Source organism: Equus asinus, chromosome 5, assembly GCF_041296235.1.
Source record: "Equus asinus isolate D_3611 breed Donkey chromosome 5, EquAss-T2T_v2, whole genome shotgun sequence".
Taxonomy (NCBI): Eukaryota; Metazoa; Chordata; class Mammalia; order Perissodactyla; family Equidae; genus Equus; species Equus asinus.
Genome location: NC_091794.1, coordinates 38,799,709 through 38,821,797, shown reverse-complemented (window position 1 = coordinate 38,821,797; position 22,089 = coordinate 38,799,709). Strand labels below are relative to the sequence as shown.

The 22,089-nt window shown below is 34.5% G+C and overlaps 1 protein-coding gene across 7 annotated transcripts in view; it reads left to right on the top strand.

Moving 5' to 3' along the window:
* ATP11B (ATPase phospholipid transporting 11B (putative)) overlaps positions 1–22,089 on the top strand; it is a 110,168-nt gene that overhangs the window by 39,779 nt on the left and 48,300 nt on the right. For 4 of the 7 annotated variants that reach the window (XR_011503268.1, XM_044771136.2, XM_070509361.1 and 1 more), the window contains exons 8-19: positions 753–800; positions 2,859–2,923; positions 5,813–5,894; positions 6,878–7,028; positions 7,915–8,112; positions 14,065–14,307; positions 14,899–15,074; positions 15,510–15,578; positions 16,888–16,961; positions 17,035–17,138; positions 19,660–19,841; positions 21,363–21,566. Coding sequence is in view for 6 of the 7 variants with exons in the window: in XM_044771136.2 (XP_044627071.2) it covers positions 753–800; positions 2,859–2,923; positions 5,813–5,894; positions 6,878–7,028; positions 7,915–8,112; positions 14,065–14,307; positions 14,899–15,074; positions 15,510–15,578; positions 16,888–16,961; positions 17,035–17,138; positions 19,660–19,841; positions 21,363–21,566 (1,596 nt within the window). In the remaining variant the exon portion in view is untranslated. Of the gene's footprint in view, positions 1–752; positions 801–2,241; positions 2,322–2,858; positions 2,924–5,812; positions 5,895–6,877; positions 7,029–7,914; positions 8,113–14,064; positions 14,308–14,898; positions 15,075–15,509; positions 15,579–16,887; positions 16,962–17,034; positions 17,139–19,659; positions 19,842–21,362; positions 21,567–22,089 lie in introns of all 7 variants that reach the window. The other 3 variants (XM_070509362.1, XM_070509364.1, XM_070509365.1) reach the window with 2 other exon arrangements.

Below are 22,089 nucleotides of genomic sequence, written 5' to 3'. Positions count from 1 at the left end.
TATTTCTTTGCCTAGTTAAATGATTAACGTGAAGCTGTGTCTAGAATTTGCTTCAACTCAGAATTTACTTGCCACTGTAGTAGAAAGTAATTGTACACATGAATTAACTCTATCCTATGGAGCTGTGGTGGTAGTGGAAGTTGGTGCTGAAAGGCCAGGCTATGAAAGTCCACTGTGATAAAAGGCCACTCATTCTAGATTTCAGGCAACCAAAAGTTAAAGAAGCTCTGGATTTCACCAATAGGTTTTTGCTTACTGCTGTATCCCCACCACTTAACTCACACATAGCAGTTGCTCAGTGAATATTTGTTGGATGAATGAATGCATGAATGAGTGAATGAATGATTCTGGTCACAGGAGGCTTTATTTAGTAAACTGTGATGAAATGTGTAGAGCATTCATTGTTAGCTACATAATGTATGCATCTTTGTGTAGCAATTAGAAATTCTCATGTGAACAAACTAATAGTAATATATAAATTTTGCATTGCTGTTTTGAAAACATTTTTTCACTCATTACCTCATTCAGAGCTGGAGTGGACATGGCAAGAATGTTAAATATTTGAAAGCTTGGTGACTGATAAGTATTTACTTTTGTAATTTCTAATATAAATATTGGACCATTGGTATCTTCAAAAAGTTGGTTTCTTTTCATGTATAAGAATAGTGCCAAAGCTACGTAAAATTTCTGCCCATTGATGTCATAAGTAATATATCATTGTTTTTTTTGTAACATGGTGAATTCTTTGATAGATTCATGGGACGGATGATAATAACTCAAAGAATGGAAGAAATTGTAAGGTAAGAATAAATTTGCATTACCCAATTACTTTTAAGTGAGAATTGTTTGGAGGAGGGACTAAAATCAAGTTAAAGGGAGATTAGGTAAGTAAGCAGCATATGATGCAAAAGGGTTAATTTAAAGCATTTAGTATTTTATCTTCTGGTAATTTGCGGTAGCAGCAAGTGAGGATGAAACAAATCCCATGAAATGATATCAAAATAATTTAGTAAGATTATTTGTGTACTTGTATTTCTTTTCCCAGTGATATTAGGTAGTTACATAAGAGAAAACATAGCCATTCTTATTCACATCCTTACACTTTTAAACCCACCACACTTAAAGTCTGGAATAAAAAAGTGTATTTTATGTAATGTTTAGCAAGTATAAATGTTATGGTCTTCTTCATTTCAGAATCATTCAGCACAAACTATAGTATTTAATGTCCAATCCAGAACCTCTTATTTACTCTTCTGATTCACTTTTTGTTTGGCTGGTTGTTTTGGTTTGTATTTCCTCAATATTCAGGTTAATTTCTGGCATCTACATGAAAGAAGGCTTTGAGTTATTTCAAAGATTCGCTGATAGGGTGAGATTACATTGTTACTCATGACCACAAAGCTGAATTTAGAATAAATCTTGGAATCAGTCCTTGAACTTCTAATCAAATTAGCATTCTTTTGTGGAGACATGTTCAGTTTATACTGGTTGCATGAAATAAGTCACTGACATAAAGAGTTACCATTTGTTTAATGAAATTTTCAAGGCAAGCCACCAAAAACATGCATCAGCACTGATTCACATTTTTAATAAACGTTAACATAGGAACACAGTCAATAAGCTCTGTAACAAGGTGTTTGTAAGTGTAGGACCCCTGCTGAATAACTGTGACTGGATTTTATTTTGATTTCTATAGCGACATAGTAGAATACATGTGTGGATACATAGTCTTAACTGCGTTAAGATGTTATGGCTGGTAAAGGAAAAGATCAATTATGTTACCTCAGCCCCTAGAATGGTTGATAAAAATGAGCTGTGTTCTTTTCTCAAGCAACCTGAGTGAAATGATGAATTGTCTTTTAATTTGAAGCTTTCTATCGTTATGTCCCAATTTTGTATGCCAATGTGAGCTCAAGGTTTTTCTGTTCACTGTTGGAACCAACACCAAGTGAAAAAGAGCTATTTTATGACTCGTCAATAATTGGTTTTGGAATATCTGTGGAGTGTACTCCAAATATGACTATCTAATAAAACCATACTTGTTAACCTCATTGAATTTTTTAGAGTCTTTGGGTTTGCAGACATCTTCAGAATTGGTTCAGATTCTCTTTGATTTGGATAACTGTGTGTGTATGTTTCAGAAAAACATAAGGAATATCGACAAAATTAAGGCTTTTTTACTTATCCATAACAGAGTCTTATCATTTTGCTATCACTAAGAAAATACAATTTCCTTTCTAGTTATTCCTTCTCGTTTTATATCTCCTTAATGGAGAGAAATTCAAACACCAAGAAGACCCGTGCTCCAAGAAGTATGCAATGCAAGTAGTCAAGTTTTAGTGTTGATCTAGAAAAAGTACTAACTCACTTACTACATTATGTTTTATAATCCAGTGTAATTTTAATTGTGCAGACTCATGCATTTATACACAAATCATACTGTAACTTATGTTTACATTGCATTTTAATTTTGAATTTTCCCTTTGAAAACTGTTGATTAATTTTACTCAAAATTTCATCTTCTGTTAAACATTTTAAACTCATTGCTTATTAATCTTTCATTTTGCTGTGTTTTATGTTTAAAAATTTTGAAACTGGTGGCTTTGTGAGTTTGTGTACAGGCATAATCTTATTTGTGAGCCACTGATCTTAAAGTGACTGAAATGCTAAAGCAGATATTTGTTGTTATGGTAACTAACCTCATGATTGACCTAGGCAGCTTTAAGTAGCTGAGATTTGGGGTTTATATGAAAGCAGTCTTGTAACAATAGCTCAAGTACCGTCTGCTGAAGATGCCATTTTAGAATGTAATTGAATTTTTAATATCTTCAATGCTTTTGGTTATTTTTTTCCCCTAGACCTCTGGGGCCAGAGAGTCTCTTGCTTCGTGGAGCCAGACTGAAAAACACAAAAGAAATTTTTGGTTTGTATACATTGGAAATTTTTAATTATGGATTCATATTGATGCTGTATATGAAGTATATTTTAAAGAATAGCATTTGTGGTCTTTTGGTTGGATAATTTACTACTTAGTTAAATGTTGTCTGTGATAATTTTCTTACAAAGATTGTATTAATATAATTTTGTATTGTATTTTTTCTTGTTAATCCCTATTTTTGAGTAATGAACTAGAACCTTGCTCTTTCGTTTTCTTTGTGAGTACTTATGAAACTAAACTGAGTGTTAAGAAGATAATTCTGGCACTTCTATTAATGGTGGATAAGAACCAATATAATCTACCATCCTGGGTGCAATAAGCCATCTGTATAATTCCATTATGATTATTCTTAGCTTGGATTAATAAAACTGCTGACTCATTCAATTATCCATTCATTTGTTCCACAAATTCCTAGTGACCTATGACTATATACGAGGTATTGTTGGGACATATACTGACTGAATCAAAAGGATAAATACATAGTGCTCCCGCGTTGAAGATACAAGTTAATTCACTATGCTCTGAGTCAACTCTAGGGAAATTGTAAAGTTGATGATAGCCTTTAGCTGTCAACTAGCTCCTCCCATTTCAGGAATGGCCCTCCATATAGTAGCCAGCTTATGTTATTCACTGAATATTTATAGCTTTTGAGGTCCTCTTCCTCATTCTCTTCTTTCCTATTACCTGTACTATCTCTTATCTCTCAGTATTCTCTCTGATAAAGAAATCCATGTACTTTAAAAAACGGAAAATAACAAATGTTGGCGAGGATGTGGAGAAATTGGAATCCTCATATGTTGCTGGTGGGAGAGTAAAATCTTGCAGCCTTTGTGGAAAACACTTTGGCAGTTCCTCAATAAGTTAAATGTAGAATTACCTTATAGACCCAGCAATTTGAGGATATATCCTGGATATATACTCAAAAGAATTGAAAATAACTGTTTAAGCAAAGACTTGGACAAGAATGTTCATAGCAGCACTATTCATAGTAGCTAAGGGATATAAACTGCCCAGATGTCCATCAACTAATGAATGCATAAACAAAATGAAGACTATTCATATAATGGAATATTATTCACTCATAAAAAATGATGTACTGGTGCATGCTACAACATGGATAAACCTTGAAACATTATGCTCAGTGAAAGAAGCCAAACACAGAAGACCATACATATATTGTATGATTCCATTTATTTGAAATACCCAAAATAGGCAAATTCATAGAGAGAAAGTAGATTAGTGGTTCCCAGGGGCCAGGGAGTGGTGGGGAATGGGGAATGGTTGCTTAATGGGTACAAGATTTTCTTTAGGGGTGATGAAAATGTTCTCAAGTTAGATGGTGAGGATGGTTGCACAACATTGTGAATGTACTAAGTGCCACTAAATTGTACACTTTATAATGATAAATTGCATGTTATATATTATTTTACCACAATTTAAAAAAGAAAACCATAATAATGTTCTGACGGCAGAAGCCAGAGAAAACCTCCAGAGCTTTTAGATCCTTTCATGTAAGCCTATATTTTAACACACCTCTCTAACAGTAACAGCTTTCACACTCGTAAAAGAAAATGTGTATTTGAATGCCTTTAGACAGGTCTGCTGTTATTTGCCTCAGCAGCACCACTCTCTGTTGTATCATTCTGGATGATTTCTTGCATTTCCATAATTTCAATGCCCTTTGTCATTTGAGTTATAATCCCTGCCTTTAAGGAATTTTTTTTTTCCTGAGGAAAATGAGGCCTGAGCTAACATCTGTGCCAATCTTCTGTTTTTTTGCCTGAGGAAGATTAGCCCTGAGCCAACATGTGTGCCAGTCTTCCTCCACTTTTATGTGGCTCACCACCACAGCATGGCTGAGGAGTGATGTAGGTCTGCTCCTGGGATCCAAACCCAAGAACCCAGGCTGCCAAAGTGGAGCGCACCGAACTTAACCACTATGCCATAGGGCTGGCCCCAGGGAATAATTCTAATGGTGAAAGTTCCAGGACAAATCCTTAGGAAGAGGGCACGATGAATCCTACACTGCTTCTCAAATCTTAGTATTTAGGGATGGGCATGAACATTTTTTGATCATTTGTCTTTTTCTAGGCATTTTACTAATTTGTCAGACAAGCCTCACAACAATTCTATGAGGTATTCTTTTTCCCATTTAAAGATGGGGAAATTGAGACGCAGAGAGATTAAATAACTTGCCCAAGGATGCAGAACTAATAACTAGCATTCAAACCAAGGTCTAATTCCAAAGTTTTTGTTTATAAGGCTGGTCTTGCCTAATTTCATTCACTCCCCAGTTTAATTCCCATTATTACTGTCATTTTCACTCATCTCAAAGTTATTCACATAGGCACAAATTTTAAAAACAGAACTTTCCTTGTGTTAACTTCATTTACTCTAACAGATTTCCATACTGTCTCTTCAGTACTTATGAAATTATGTCTAGACTCCAGATTATGACTTTCAGGACCTTTCAAACTCTGACTTCCATCCATTGTTCCAACCTAACAAAAGTACTATTCCATTTCTCTTTTTGTTAACATTGTTTGCTCTATCTCTAATGGCCTTTCCTGCCACCTTTATCTTTCCAAATCCTTTTCCTCCATCAATCCCAACTCAAATAATATCTGTTTCATTCAGCTGTCTCAGTTATAACTGAAGAACAGAACCACCATGCCTTCCATCCAGCAGCTTGAGTGATTGCAGTTCCCCCAAACTGGACTTGGAAAGCCTTTTAAACACTCTGAAAAGACTTAAAGGAAAGCCACGTTCTAACAACTGTCAGATAATACATTTTCTTAGATGCTTTCATGCTAGTGAGTACACTTCTCTTGTGAAACATCCTAGAGGATTTTTTAAAAAGACTTTTTTTTGCAGGTGTTGCTGTCTACACTGGAATGGAAACTAAGATGGCATTAAATTACAAGAGCAAGTCACAGAAACGATCTGCAGTGGAAAAGTAAGAAAACTGTCTATTTCCATTTATTTACACACAAATATGACTATGGATGTGTATATTATTTTGGTTTTGTTAAATTAAACTTCATCAAAATTAAAAATGTCTGCACTTCAAGAGACATTGTTAGAAAGATGAAAAGACAAGCCACAGACCATGAGAAAATATTTGCAAAGCACATAGTTTGTAAAGGACTTGTATCCAGAATAGCCAATCTCACCACTTCTTTTCAACATTATCCTAGAAGCCTTATCAGTTCCACAAGACAAAGAAATAAAGGCATAAATATTAGAAAGTAAGACATAAAATTGTCCCTATTGAGGACGCATGATTTTTCGCATAGACAGTCATAAGCATTCAACAAAAAAAACTATTAGAACTAATAAGTGAGTGTAGCAAGATCTCAAAATACAAGGCTGGGGGACTGGCTGGGTGACTGAGTGGTTAAGTTCGTGCATTCCACTTCAGCAGCCTGGGGTTCGCCAGTTGGGATCCTGGGTGCAGACGTGGCACTGCTCATCAAGCCATGCTGTGGCAGCATCCCACATAGAAGAACTAGAAGGACTTACAGCTAGGATATACAACTTTGTACTGGGGCTTTGGGGAGAAAAAAAAAGAAAGAAAAAAAGAGGAAGATTGACAACAGATGTTAGCTCAGGGCCAATCTTTGTCACCAAAAAAAAAAGCGTATCTTAAAAAAAAGAGGAGGTCAAAAATAATCATTTTTATGTTTATATACTATAAGCATTTTGAACAGTAACTTAACTATAGTAAGTAGGTTTGTAATCTTACGTATTGGTTCTTTTATGGCTAGTAAATAGATTCTATTGAATGATCATTTCTTAAAAACAGACTGTGTCCTTTAAATAGCTACTGTAATATCTTACATATTTTTCTATCTTATTTAATTCCAGTATTAATTTCCAAGCAAATGAATATAATAACATGTAATTGGTATGTTTTACATTCTCTTTTTCTCATTTCAGGTCAATGAACACATTTTTGATCATTTATCTCATAATCCTTATTGCTGAAGCCATCATCAGTACTATCTTGAAATATACATGGCAAGCTGAAGAAAAATGGGATGAACCTTGGTATAACCAAAAAACAGAACATCAAAGAAATAGTAGTAAGGTATTTTATGGTGTTCTTGACTCCTGTAAAGGAAACTTTATTCTTTGGCACAGTTATTGCTTTGGTACTGACTTCTGATAGGAATGACTACTTTGATTTCCTTAAACAATTACTACTGAAAGGTGACAGAAGGACACTGCAAACGAAGAGAAGCCAGCATGTTTGTAGTGTTATATGCCTTTGGCATGTTAGGGTGTAAGTACTTATATTCCCTATGGCATGACTTGAATAGTTACAAGAGATCACAAAAATTTAAATCGTTTCCATTGGCATTCCATTTCAGTACTACAAGTTCAATTTTTTATTCCATTTACTGTATAAGTGAATTAAAGAGTAGGTTGATTTATTTTCAATTCTGTCAGTGTAATTCAAGGAGTCTTCCTGTCCGTCTATTAATGGTATGAAGTAGTAATACAAATTATGTCATATAAAGTTTTAAACTGATTAAATATGGACTACCAAGAGAATTTAACCTGCAATTTTGGTAAATAGTTCTTCTCCAAATTTCACTTTAAAAATACAAATATTGGAGACAAATTTGAATCTCAAGAGACCATAAAACAGATAATCATAGGAACATATTTTCAGTATCACTCACAATTAGTTATTTTACCTTTCACAGAGTGTGTGTTAGAATGTGGTACTTCTATGCCATTGAAGTAATAAATTAAGTAATTTGAATTTAACCTTTTCTTTTTTCACTTTGTTCAAGATTCTAATGAGCAACAAAACAACCAAAGGAAATGTGTTAATAAGATAGTTCAATAAGTGAATTTCAGTGTAGTTGATTGTCTGTTTAGACATGAAACTTTCTGATAATTTTCTTCAGTAATACTGAAGAAATTCTCATATATTTTCTCTTATCAAAAAAAATTTCTTTTTGTAGATTCTGAGATTTATTTCAGACTTCCTTGCTTTTTTGGTACTCTACAATTTCATCATTCCAATTTCATTATACGTGACAGTAGAAATGCAGAAATTTCTTGGATCGTTTTTTATTGGCTGGGATCTTGATCTCTATCATGAAGAATCAGATCAGAAAGCACAAGTCAATACTTCTGATCTGAATGAAGAGCTTGGACAGGTAAAAATGATGTTTTGTTTTTCTAATTTGTTGTTTTTGTCAAAACAGTACTTACACAAAGACTAATAAAACAGAAAATATTATGAGGCTCATACCAAAAGACAGCCCTACTTTGCTGCACACCTAATTCCTGTTTTCCATTTTTAAGTCTTAAGCCATTTCTTCCATTATTTAACACTATATTTTTATATAATATTCTTTCTTGATTTTTAAATTTTAGACATTATTTACTATGGAATGTAAAGATATAACTCTTACACACTACTTCCACACACATACCCAGACACATGCATACTCACTTTACCTCTCCATAGCCCCCCAATATTGTTATATCATAATTTGCGATTTAATATATATTCATTTATTGACATTATTATGACTGTTTTAGTGTTGCTCACTAATTGCTAGTTCTTTATATGTGCCCTGTAATACTATAATTGCATTTTCTTTTTTATATATTTGTTTCTCCTAGAGTTAATTGCTCTGTTTTTCATTTGCTTAATTTCCATATACTACATACAAGTCTCTGACAAATATATGAAACATCTGTGTACATATGCAAACACATCAGGTGATCTAGGATTTCTTTCCTCTCTTTCTCTCTATTTCTCTCTTTTTCTTTTTCTTTGGCAGCAGTTTTTTTGGAGCCTTTTATCTTCCTGCTTCAATTTGGACTTCTTTCTGGGCCTGCTTCTAAGCTGTCACCCTGGACTTCCCTTTACCATTACCCTGGGATTTGCCTCTCTCCTGTTTTGAATCTCTGGTCTCTTGGATCCCATGTCTTCCCACCTGTGGCTTATTCTCTCATTTTGGTGGAACACGTATAATAATAATAATAATTTTTCATCCTGAAGAAGGATGCGTGAGAGGAAAATATTTTGAGACTTTGGATATCTGAGAATATCTTTATTTCTTTTTTGACACTTGATTAATAATTTAGTTGGGTAATGCATCCCAGGTTGGAAATTATTTTTCCTCACAATTCCAAAAGCATTTCTCTGTTTTTTTCTAGCTTCCAATGTTGCTGTTGAGAAATCCAGTGCCGTTCTGATTCCCTGTTCTTTATGCATGATCTGTTGTTTAATCTCTGGAAGTGTTTAGGATCTTTATGCAATAATTCTGAAATCTCATGATGATGTATCCTGCTGTGAGTCCTTTTTTTTTCATTGAGCAGTGTACTCTGTGACCCTTTCAGTCTGGAAACACACTGAGCTCTTTCAATCTGGTAACACATGTCCTTCAGTTCTAGGAATTTTTCTTGTGTTAATTCTTTGATAACATCTTTTTATGTTTTGTGGGGTTTTTAAAAATTTATTATTTGGATGTCAGGGTGTTTATCTGGATTCTCTAATTCTCTTACATTGGTTTTCAATTTTCATTTACTCATTTGTTTTTATAATCTGCTTTCTGGGAGAATTCATCAACTTTATCTTTTCACTTACCTTTTGATTTCTTTTATTTCTTTTGTAATATTTTTAATTTCTAATATTCCAGTATACCTGAATAGTCTTCTTTTGACTGTATCTTATTCCTGTTTTGTGAATATAATTTATTCTTTCACCTCTCTGAGAAGACTAATGCTAGTCTATTTAAAGCCTTCTGCTCCCTGCATTTTCTGTGTTTGCTCCCAGTGTCTTTTTCAGTACAGTCAGTTCTGCTTTAATGTGACATGCATTCCTGAAAGTCACTGCACTATGCAGAATTGCTCAGCAAAAATCACAGGGCTGGGGCCAGCCCCATGGCATGGTGGTTGGGTCCAGTGCGCTGCTTCACTGGCCCAGGTTCACAGGTTCGGATCTTGGTGCATAACTACACCACTCATTAAGCCATGTCATGGTGGTGACCCACATACAAAATGAAGGAAAATTGGCACAGATATTAGCTCAAAGCTAATCTTCCTCAAGCAAAAAAAGAGGAAGATTGGCAATGGATATTAGCTCAAAGCTAATCTTCCTCACCAAAAACAAGCACAAAACAAAAAACCACAGGGCTTATGGGAAAATAGGACTGGGGTACAACTAAAACTTTGTCAGTAACACATTTAAAATAAAAAGATAGGAACCCAATAAAAACAGCACTTGCTAAATTGTTAAGAAATACATAAATACTACAATAAATATGGCACTTTATCTTGAAAAAGACCTGAGGTTTACTTTTGGAAGTGGGTATCAGAAATATTTCAACGTAAGTGTTATTGTGAAGTATTTGAAGAAAGGTTATCTGAAAATAGAAGGAAAGTTGTAACGCCAGATGTGGATGGGTGTGGCTCATAACACACATGATGACCTGAGATAACCAGTAACTCTTTGAATTTTGTACATTTCATGTATTCCTACACAGCTTAGGTGCAATTTTCTGCATTCACTTAGTGTTTCTGACAGACAAAAATGTGCATAACCAAACGCAAAGTCACATTATGCTCAAATTGTTCCCTTACATATTGATAAAGCGCTTTATAATAAATTTGTGTTTTCAAGACAATGTTAGAGCAGAACTGACTGTAATTTGTTTTAGACTCTACCTTTCGAGGAGAGGGTGATCCTCAAATGAATGCTAATCTTCAGGGTTTTTTAAAAGTTTAAAAGTTTTCCCTAGAAAAGCCTGGCAGCCCAGCTGTTTTTTGGGGTATCCCAAAATATCAGTGTTGGTCTTTCCTCAGTTTCCCCAGAGAGAAGCACTGAAATTAGTATTTTTGCTGCTTGTGATTGTTGCAGTCGTCAAGTAGAAATCTTCCTATTTTTAGTGCACTGCCTCCTCTCTTTTCCAAAAGCTGCCCCATGCCTGTTTTCAGCTTTTCGCAGAGTTCACATTCTCTCCGGTTCAACCTCCAGGGAATAAACCTTCCAGTTGTTGCTCCAGTGAGTGCATGGCGGTCTCAAGTTTGCAAGTTATGAAGAGATTTCAGGATTCAGACAGCTCCTAATACCTCCACCTTCAGCCTCATCCTGTACTCTCACATTCAGTGGCAGCTGGCACATCTGCCTCCTGGCAGTTTCTAGGAAGAGACTTCCCCCAGTGCTTAGGTTTCAGATTCTAAGTCCTGCTAAGTCACTTACCGCTCATCATCTCCTTTTCATCTTCCAAATTCATCAAGTCTCCCTTCTCATGTTGCGTCTTCTGCCATTCTCTTTGGGGGTTTTTTATTCCTTTACTCTTATTTTGGTGAAATTTCAAGTGGAACAGAGAGAATTACATTTGTTCAGCCTGCCGGTTTTAACCAGAAGTTTATCCATTTATTTTTAGTAGCGTTTAGGGAGCTTTAATAATTTATGCTAAATATTAATTTATGTCACATTTCTTTAATTTTGTATCACATATTCAAGACCTAAAAACATAGCCTGTTTTTCCTGCTTTGCTGAACATATTTTTTTCCATTTTTTCTTTCCTTTCACCTTTTCTATCCCAATTTTCTCCTCCTCCATTTTCCTTCGTGATAGAATATCATTTTTCTAGAAGCTCACGCTGTGTATGCATACCTATATCTGCTCCCTTTTTAAGAAACTTTAAGTGATAACTTTCTTTAATTTCTAATTCATCTCAGCCTCTCTTTTTACTTTTTTTTTCTTTTTGGTGAGGAAGATTGACTTTGAGCTGACATCTGTGTCAATCTTCCTGTATTTTTTATGTGGGACACCACCACAGCATGGCTTGATGAGCAGCATGCAGATCCACACCCAGGATCTGAACCTGTGAACCGTGGGCCACCAAAGCAGAGCACGTGAACTTAGCCACTACACCACTGGGCCAGCCCCTCTTTTAGCTTTTAAGCCTACCAGTACTTCATATATGTTTATTGCCTCTATTCCTATTCTATTTTTATGTTTATGAAGTCTACTTTATTTCACACTCTCCTATGTCCTTTCATTTCCTCACTATTCAAGAAACTACTCTTATGAAGGTGTACAGTGATCTCTTTATCACCAGAATTAAAAAATTAAACTTGTTGATTTTATATTTTTTTAAATCAATGTTAATCTATTTTATTCGTCCCTTTCATCTAATCTTAATTCTGTAGAATCCTCCATGACTGATAGGTCTGTCTCTATTCTAATCAACTTTGGAGTGTTATTTCTGTTTGACCGCTCGTATATTTATCATAGTAATGTTTTTATACCTCATTCTCATTATTCTTCCTGATCTAAAAGTTTTTTATTGCATAGGTAAGTGACATCTCTCTAAAGAGATGTCATTTGAAATTAGAATTAAACATTTTCTGTAGATACTGGGCAACCTTTAGCATAACATAGCGAAGATAAAGTATTTTATCTTTTATTTCTAGTTTCACCATTTGCTAGCTCTTTGACTGGATAAGTTGCTTAACTTTACTCTTAGTTTTCTCTTCTCTAAAGTATACATACTATTAGTACCTATCCTGGAGTTATTGAGAGGATTAAATGAGTTAGAACACTTAGCAGTGCTTGGAATGTAGTGAGTGCTGCACAGTCATTGGATTTTGTTATTACTTTACATAGCAGAATTCCTGTGTCTCAGGTGTTGTATTTTTCTTGAATATTCTCAAGAATATGAACTTTAAAGTACAGTCTCTCACTTATCTTTATTATCTTGGTCAAAACAATTTTTTTCCAACTTTACCTCCCTTTTTTGTGTATTGATCTTTTTACTCTGTAATCTTGCTGAACTTATGTATTAGTTCTAGTGGTTTTTTAGTGGATTCCTTAGGATTTTCTGTATACATGGTCATGTTATCTACAGATGGAGATAGTTTTATCTCTTCTTTTTCAATCTTAATACCTTTTATTTTTTTCTTATCTAATTACCCCAGCTAGAACCTTCAGTACAGTGTTGAATAAAAGTGGCAAGAGCAGACATCTTTGTCTTATTCCTGAACTTAGGGATTCAGGAAGCATTCAGTCTTTCTCCATTAAGTATGATGCTAGCTATGGGTTCTTTGTAGATACATTTTGTCAGGTTGAGGAAGTACCCTTCTATCCCTAATTTGTTAAATGTTTTTATCATGAAAGGGTTTAGATTTTGTTAGATGCTCTTTCTACATCTATCAAGATGTTCATTTTATTAATAGAATAAAAGACAAGTACCATTTTATTAATATGTTGGGTTTCATTGATTTGTATATGTTGATCCAATCTTGCATTTCAGGGATAAATTCTACATGTTTATGGTATATAATCTGTTTTATATGTTTCTGGGTTTGGTTTTTGTCTATTTTCATAGGGGGTGTTGGTCTGAAGTTTGTTGTAGTTTTTTTTTTGTGATGTCTGCCTGCCTTTTTAAATGCCTTCTTTCTCAGTCATCATTTCAGTAGTAAAATCCTCACCATGATCCTAGTTGTATCGGGACTTCACTATGTCATCCTTCTCTTTGTGGACCTTCCTTCTTTTGGGTTTTTCTTGAGTTTGTCTCAAAGAGTAATAAAATTATATGTCTTGTCTACTCTTTAAAATATTCTCTTTTAATCATTTTTCCTTTTTACTGAATTTGTTTCCTTCCCTATTTTCAATTTCCTGTCTATTTTAGACAACTTCCCACTTTTGACTTCTTGTGTTGCTATCATTTTGTGTTCCTGTACTCAGCTCTGTAACATTTCTCCTAGACTATTCCCTTTCACATTCTAGGTTATTAAACATCCCTTCCACCCTTGCTCAAAGATCATTCTTGATCTTTTTTGCTAGTTAAAAACTCCTTATCCAGGAGATATAAAAGAAATACTAATACCACATTATCAGTCCACTCTACAGATGAACATGCACCTGAAGATGCTAGAAACTTCAAAGTATATGTAGATTTAAAATATTTTGTATTATCCTGTTTTGTTTCCATAGCATCTTTAATTATTCAGTTGTGCTTGGATTATAAGAATCTCAGCATCAGTATATCAGAGTTCATAGGTAAACTTGACTTCAGGAGACAGAGGACAAGATTTTTCTGTTTAACATAGGACCAAGAACACAAAGGTTTGTTTTCTCTCTGTAGGTGGAGTATGTGTTTACAGATAAAACTGGTACACTGACGGAAAATGAGATGCAGTTTCGGGAATGTTCAATTAATGGCATAAAGTACCAAGAAATCAATGGTAGACTTGTATCTGAAGGACCATCACCAGACTCTTCAGAAGGAAACTTATCTTATCTTAGTAGTTTACCCCATCTTAATAACTTATCCCATTTTACAACCAGTTCCTCTTTTGGAAGCAGTCCTGAAAATGAAACTGAACTAGTAAGTAATTTTTAAATTAATAAATAGGAGTTTCGTTTGAAATAGTTCTCTTTGGTAGTTGGTGGGTTGTAGGAGAAGTTTAAGTGTTAGTGGGGCAAGGAAGATATATATGAAATGTACATCCTTTGATTCAACACTGAGAATTTGTAGTCATAACCCAGTTTAACTTGTCACTTAATATGTTTCTGCCTTATTTTTCTGGGTATTTAAATGGGACTAAGTTCAGGAAAGCCCTTACTGCCTTGAAGTAAAGAAGACTTTGCTGAGAAACAGAGCTTAAATTTATTTCTTTTTGAAACCTCTCTTCTTTCACAAAAGAGTTTTCACCTTTACTTGCTATTTGGTTATGCCTCCTCTAAAGATACTCGTATGTTAAAGGGTCATAAGCAAATGTGACATTTTACATTTTGGAGTCAGAAGCAACCAGATATTATTATTCAGGCAATACAAGATTGTAACACTCTTGTTCTAGATCTTAGGTTACCAAATTATTAACTGTATTTATTGACATTTTTTAGAATTCTGTTTCTGGTTTCCTAAATGTTATTTGGGGATTTTTTTTTATTGTGTATATTAATTATGTTTCTGCAGATTAAAAAACATGATCTCTTCTTTAAAGCAGTCAGTCTCTGTCACACTGTACAGATTAGCAGTGTTCAGACTGATGGCATTGGTGATGGTCCTTGGCAATCGAACCTTGCACCCTCCCAGTTAGAGTACTATGCATCTTCACCAGATGAAAAAGCACTAGTGGAAGCTGCTGCAAGGTAGTTTAATTTCCAAATCCTCCGAAAAACGCTTTTTAAATAAAAACGTGAAAACACTAGAAAATTACTTTAAATTGTCAGACGAAATTCATAAACACATAAAGGAGAAGTGCATTTTAAATTAAATGAGAATTTGAAATGTGTCAGAAGTTTGTGAAGCTTGCATTGAGTCATTTCGAAAAAGTATCTTTAAAAATCTGGTTACTATGAAATATGAATAATATAATTTGTGAGAAATACTTGTGTGTGTATTGTTTTGGCCCTACTCTGATCCTTCAAGTTCTTAAAAATAATGCTCTATTCAAAATAAATATTTTAAAATATGTCTTAAACTTATATTTTAAATGTTTTTATGCAAGCTAAGTTATAATGACATTGTGAAATATGAAATATTATCCCTTAAATCTAATTTTCCTTTTCCTTTTTAATCCATAGAATTGGCGTTGTGTTTATTGGCAGTTCTGAAGAAACTGTGGAAGTTAAAACACTTGGAAAACTGGAACGGTAATTTTTTTCTACATTGTAATTTTTCATATATTAAGTATTTAGTATAGAACAGGCATCAGTAAACTGTGGCCCACAGGCCAGATCTGGCCTACAACCTGTTTTGTACAGCCTGCAAACTACATTACGTTTTTAAAGAGTTGTTTTAAGAAAAGAACATGTGACAGAAACCATATATGGCCTACAAAGCTTTAAAATATTTACTATCTGGCCCTTTACAGAAAAAGTTTACTGACCGCTGCTCTAGAATGATGTCACTATTACATTGCATCTCGTTGCAGTATTCTGCTCTGAATCTTTCACCTGTATTTTTGCTTAGTGGTTCTTGAATTTACTTATGTGTTTTATACACTCCTGGGGTAATGACTTTCCTAGGTTTCTACTCACTAAATAAAGAAAAACTTCCTTATATTTCCTATGATTTCATCTTTAAACATTAAGGAACAGCTGTCTTATTTCCGGTATTTTCACTGTTTGATAAGTTGGTCCATTATTCTTATATTCATACCTTTCATGGGTTTATCAATTCCAATCATATCTCAACTCTAGCTGTGGTTTTCCAAACTACATAGAGCTTATTCTTTGGCCGCTTTCATGTGGGAGCTTGTCTAGCTCATTTAATCAACTTATAAACCATCATCTCACTCAGGGTTTTTCTTTGAGATGTGCAAAGCATTCTGTATGTGCATCATTGTATACATTCATCCAGAAGATTTTTCAAGCCACACTTGACTCATCCACACAAATTCTTTTACAGCTCCCTGGAGAAGCTTTTCTTCCCCCATCTGTACACACATGCCCTGTCCCAGGTTCAGAATCACTGCTCTAATGAGCCCTGTTACTAATTTGAGTGTGTTGTATTTCTCAGGTGTGTTTTGGCAGAAAAAAGAATTGAGAATCAGTCACCTTTTTTAGTGAGAAAAACATGGAACTAGGCAGATCTGGGATTCCAGTCCTTCCTCTGCCACTCACAAGCTTATTTAACTTGAGACAAATTACTTAATCTTTCTGAGTTTAATAGTCTTCTTCTGTAAAATGAGATAAAACCTACCTCCTTTGGTTCTCATGCATATTAAATGACATAAGGTATGTAAAGTACATGACATTTGCTAAGTGCTCGATAATTATCAGTTCCTTCTTTTTCTATCTTCTGAGTTATTAATGATTCACAACCCATCATCTTGAAAATGTAGTTGAGATTAATTTCTTTTTCTAAATTAACCGTTTTATCTTTTATAGTTATTCTTTACAATATGCACAATAGTATTAAAAAAAGTAAAGTTTTTGTCTTATTTTTTTTTTTCCTTAGGTACAAACTACTTCATGTTCTGGAATTTGATTCGGATCGTAGGAGAATGAGTGTTATTGTTCAGGCACCTTCAGGTAACCAATCTAAACTTTCATGAATTTTTATTTATTTAATATTAAAAGCTTAATGATTCATTTTTATTTTTAGGTGAGAAGTTTTTATTTGCTAAAGGAGCTGAGTCATCAATTCTCCCTAAATGTATAGGTGGAGAAATAGAAAAAACCAGAATTCATGTAGATGAATTTGCTTTGGTGAGTACAAATTTCTATGATTTAAAAAACTGTAAAAGAAAGATATATATATATATATACACACACACAGGTATATATATGTGTGAAAGATTTGGGTTTTACTTTGCATTGGTAGTTTATCAAAAATTATAGAAATTCTGCAGTTCTGTTACATTATGTGTTGGTTCCACATTCTTTGGTTAAAATTTTACTTTTAACCTGCTAACTTGCGAGCTTTCTCTTTGAACCTATTACAGTCAGGGCACTTATGGCTGTATGGACCATTCAAATTACTATATTACGAAGGAAGGTTTACTAAAAATATATAAGGCAATCCCAAGGATATGGAGAAACGAACCTTCATACATTTCTGGTGGGACTATAAATGATAGAGCCACTTAAGAAAATAGTTTGACACTTCCTTGTAGGGCATAGAGTAATATAAAGTTACTATGTAACCCAGCAATTCCACTCCTAGGTGTACAAAGAGAATCGAAAACATAGGTCCACACCAAACCTGTACACAGATGTTCTTAGCAGCATTATTCCTAATAGCCACAAAATGGAGACACCCAAATGTCCATCAGTTGATGAATGGATTAAACAATGTATCATATTCATGTAATAGAATGTTGTTTGGCCATTAAAAGGAATGAAGTACTGATACATGCTGCAACATGGATGAACCTTGAAAAGATTGTGCTGAGTGAAAGAAGAGTCACAAAAAGGCCACATATCCCATTTATATGAAATATCCAGAATAAGCAAATTCATAGAGACAGAAAGCAGATTAGTGGTTGCCAGGGGCTGGAGGAAGCGAGGAAAGGGAAGTGTCTGTCAGTGGCTATGGTATTCCTTTTGGAGATGATGAAAATATTCTGGAATTACATAGTAGTAATGACTGCACAACTGTGTGAATACACTAAAAACCACTGAATTTAAGGAGTGAATTTTATGGTCTGTGAATTATGTCTTCTTAATAAAAGAATGTGGGGGAGTCTTATAAAAACAAAGTGCTACAATTCGTGTGAACAGGAAGATTATTCAGCAGCTCTCTGTCACTCTTAGGACCTCATCATCTCTCACTTCTGCATTTCTGTAAATGTATGCTCCATACTCATCTCTACTCACCTGCCTCCTTTACTTATCATTTCTTTTCTGCCATTTTTTGTTTTCTAATTGTTTATGATCTAGTTCATCTACCACACTGTAACATGTAACATCCATGAGAACAAAGACATTGTTCTACCTTGCTATCATTTTAATATCCAGAACAATGCTGGCACATAGTTGACACTCAATAAATTTTTGTTGTAGAACAAATTAATTAATTTTATATATTAATAACTCTCATGGTCTTTTAACTTTTATTTAAGAGAAACAGTTATAGGTGTGGTTCATTTATAAATCAATGAATGCAAATATTTAGAAATCTACTAAATAGTGTCTTATAGTATTTTGAAATCTACCCTTTCCAAGTTCTGTTGTTAGAACATTTGTTTTGAGTTTTTCTGAGGAAAATATATAGCAAGAAAAGGAACTTTTTTATAAGCTTTTAGATTTAGATGCCAACTTCAAATATTAACACCATAAGAAAATTTGAAGCCAGTAGAAGCAGATAATCAAATATATATATTCCTAAATTTTGTGTAATTCCAATTCACCAGTGAAGATATAATGATAGAATTTATTAATTTTTTTTTTTGAAGTTGGCCCCTGAGCTAACATCTGTTGTCAATCTTCTTTTTTTTTCTTCTTCTCCCCAAAGTCTCTGAGTACATAGTTGTATATTCTAGTTGTGAGCGCCTCTGGTTGTGCTATGTGGGACGCCGCCTCAGCATGGCCTGATGAGCGGTGCCATGTCTGCATCCAGGATCTCAACTGGCGAAACCCTGGGGTGCGGAAGCAGAGGCCGCAAACTTAACCACTCGGTCACAGGCCGGCCCCAGTGATACAGTTTAAAATCATTCATTCATTGACTCTAGAAAGAATTGTTTGTTTAATAATGGCCACCTTACAGACTTCTTTATTTGAATTGCGAATTTGTCATACCATGAACCCTCAGGAAATTATGGTCCCCTTTGGTTAAAAAAAATTCTGTTGAAGTAAATAAAATTGGATTCATAGTGGTTAAAAACAGGAGAGTAGAACCTGGCGCTGCCTCTCTCTTGACAATCCTAAACGTATCATTATAGAACTTCCTGGCTTTCTAGGTAAAACAGTTTTAAAACCACACACAGATAAGATAATCTTTATGATCCTGACCAGGCTCTAACATTCTACAATTTAGTGACCTTAATTATTTTGAGCAACTTTTTAATAACTCATCAGAAATTGAAAGACCTGTGATAATATGTGTCCCATAACTCAGATCATTAGGGCTTTGTGACATTTCATTTACTTCCTATCGCTAAATGATAGTACTTTTTAAGTTATTTGTAAATAGATTTTTGGTAATGGGGTCCTCAGTTTATTTCAGTGACTTCTTGATTCCCCAGTAGTTTTTTTCGTTCAATTTCTGTCTTTAATTTTTCTGTTTTAGAAAGGGCTAAGAACTCTGTGTATGGCCTATAGACAGTTGACATCTAAAGAGTATGAGGAAATAGACAGACGCCTCTTTGAAGCCAGGACTGCCTTGCAACAACGGGAAGAGAAATTGGCACATGTCTTCCAGTTCATAGAGAAAGACCTGATATTACTTGGAGCTACAGCAGTAGAAGACAGGTAAGTATCAGATAAATAGGCAGTATCATTTTTCTCTTGTAAGATTTTTACAGCCAAGTGTTTCTAATTTATGACGTAAATTCCATTTATTAACATCCTATAATGTATTTAAAATCAAAATAGACAGTTCAAGCCTTAATTTTTCCCACTTAGTATATGGAATTTTTGTTCTAGTCAGATATCTGAAATAGATGAAAGAATCCAGCTATCTGTGGTTTTACCTATAGGCTCAAATTTTTAGAATACTTCGCAGGTGCCACACAGTGACTTGAAGCACCTGCTTACTTCTCCAGACTCACCTCCCACCACAGCCCCCTTCCACTTTATGCTGCAACAGTACCAAACTGTCTGTAGTTCTCCTCTCAACAACAGCTATAGTTAAAGCTATTCTATTCTGTGCCTTTGTTCCTTGTACCTTCTGCCTGGACCATTCTTCTCTTTTTCATTTGTGAATACCTATTCATAAAGTGTAGCTCAGATATTACCCCCACTCCAGTAAGACCTTTTCTGACCTCTAACAGGATTAAAAATTCTCTTCTTTGTGAAGTCTCCATGTTTTGTAGGTAGTTCAATGTTGTCCTTGTGGCAGTATATTATAATTATTTAAAGACTTTCTCTGTTAGCTTGTGAATTCCTTGAGGTCCATTTATTCTTTGTCTTTGTTCCCCAGCATGTATCTCAATGTATGTTTAACAGTTTCTTGAATTAAATTGAATTCTACAAATTAAGCCTGTTGTTATATTTTCCTCTACCCCCTAGATCTAAGGGTGATTGCTTTTTTTTTTTAATTTAGGTTTTCATTTACTGTTGAGTTGTCCTCATGAGATTTCTGAGATTCACCTGAGGCTATGTAGTCCTTTATTGTCCACAGTCTGATTATTAAACTACTGATATGAGATTTTCATATCAAAAAAAGAGGAAAATCTTCTAATTTGAAATTTAAGACTGTAACAAAACAGGACTTTATGAAGACCATATACTTAGTTTGGGTCTATAAAAATCAACTTTGAAGATGTACTCTTTTTTGTTGTTGTTGTTAATTTTTTTTTTGAGGAAGATTAGCCCTGAGCTAACATCTGTCACCAATCTACCTCTCTTTTTTTGCTGAGGAAGACTGGCCCTGAGCTAAAATGCATGCCCATCTTCCTCTACTTTATATGTGGGACGCCTGTCACAGCATGGCTTGACAAGCGGCTTATAGGTCCGCATCCAGGATCCGAACCAGCAAACCCTGGGCCACCGAAGCACAATGTGTGAACTTAACCACTGTGCCACTGGGCTGGCCCCAAAGATATACTCTTAAAATAGGAAGTTGTAGATTTTATTTCAATCAAATGATCGCTAATTTGGTTATTCCTGTTTCTTCCCTAAAGGGAAAAAATATCAGTTGTATTACTCTATTGTAACATTCCTAGATCAAGGAGCCCAGAATTTACCTTACTTATACTATGTGGTTTATACTTAAAATAGAGTCAAAAAATTATTCTCTACTTCTAATTCTGTTTTTTTTGTAATTTTCAGACTACAAGATAAAGTTCGAGAAACTATTGAAGCGTTGAGAATGGCTGGTATCAAAGTATGGGTGCTTACTGGAGATAAACATGAAACAGCTGTTAGTGTGAGTTTATCATGTGGACATTTTCACAGAACCATGAACATTCTCGAACTTACAAACCAGAAATCAGACAGCGATTGTGCTGAACAATTGAGGCAGCTTGCCAGAAGGTAAGAATATAATTATCTGGATCTCAGAGTTCAGGGGTCAAGCAAACTATGGCTCACTGGCCACAAATGGCCCACTGCCTGTTTTTTACAGCCCATGAGCTCAAAATAGTTTTTACGTTTTTTGATAGATGAAAAGGAATCCAAAGAGGAATAGTATTTTGCATTGTGAAAATTGTATGAAATTCAAATTTTGGTGTCTGTAAATAAAGGTTTATTGGAACACATTCACATACATTCATTTACATATTATCAGTGAAGGCTTTTGCACTACAACAGCACAGTTGAGTACTATTTGTGACAGAGACCTGAAGAAGCACTTTTATCATTCCTCACTGCTGCTTCCTACACTGCATATCACAAAGACACAGTTATAACTCGGTAGTGTTTTGAGTGCCACACATATTGCCGTATTTTACTGTACTTTTATTATCGGTATTTACCCATCATGTCCAAACTAGAAAAGAAAAACAGGCTTTTAATATTACACTTTTCAAGCACAGTGGAGTGTTGATTATTTTATCAA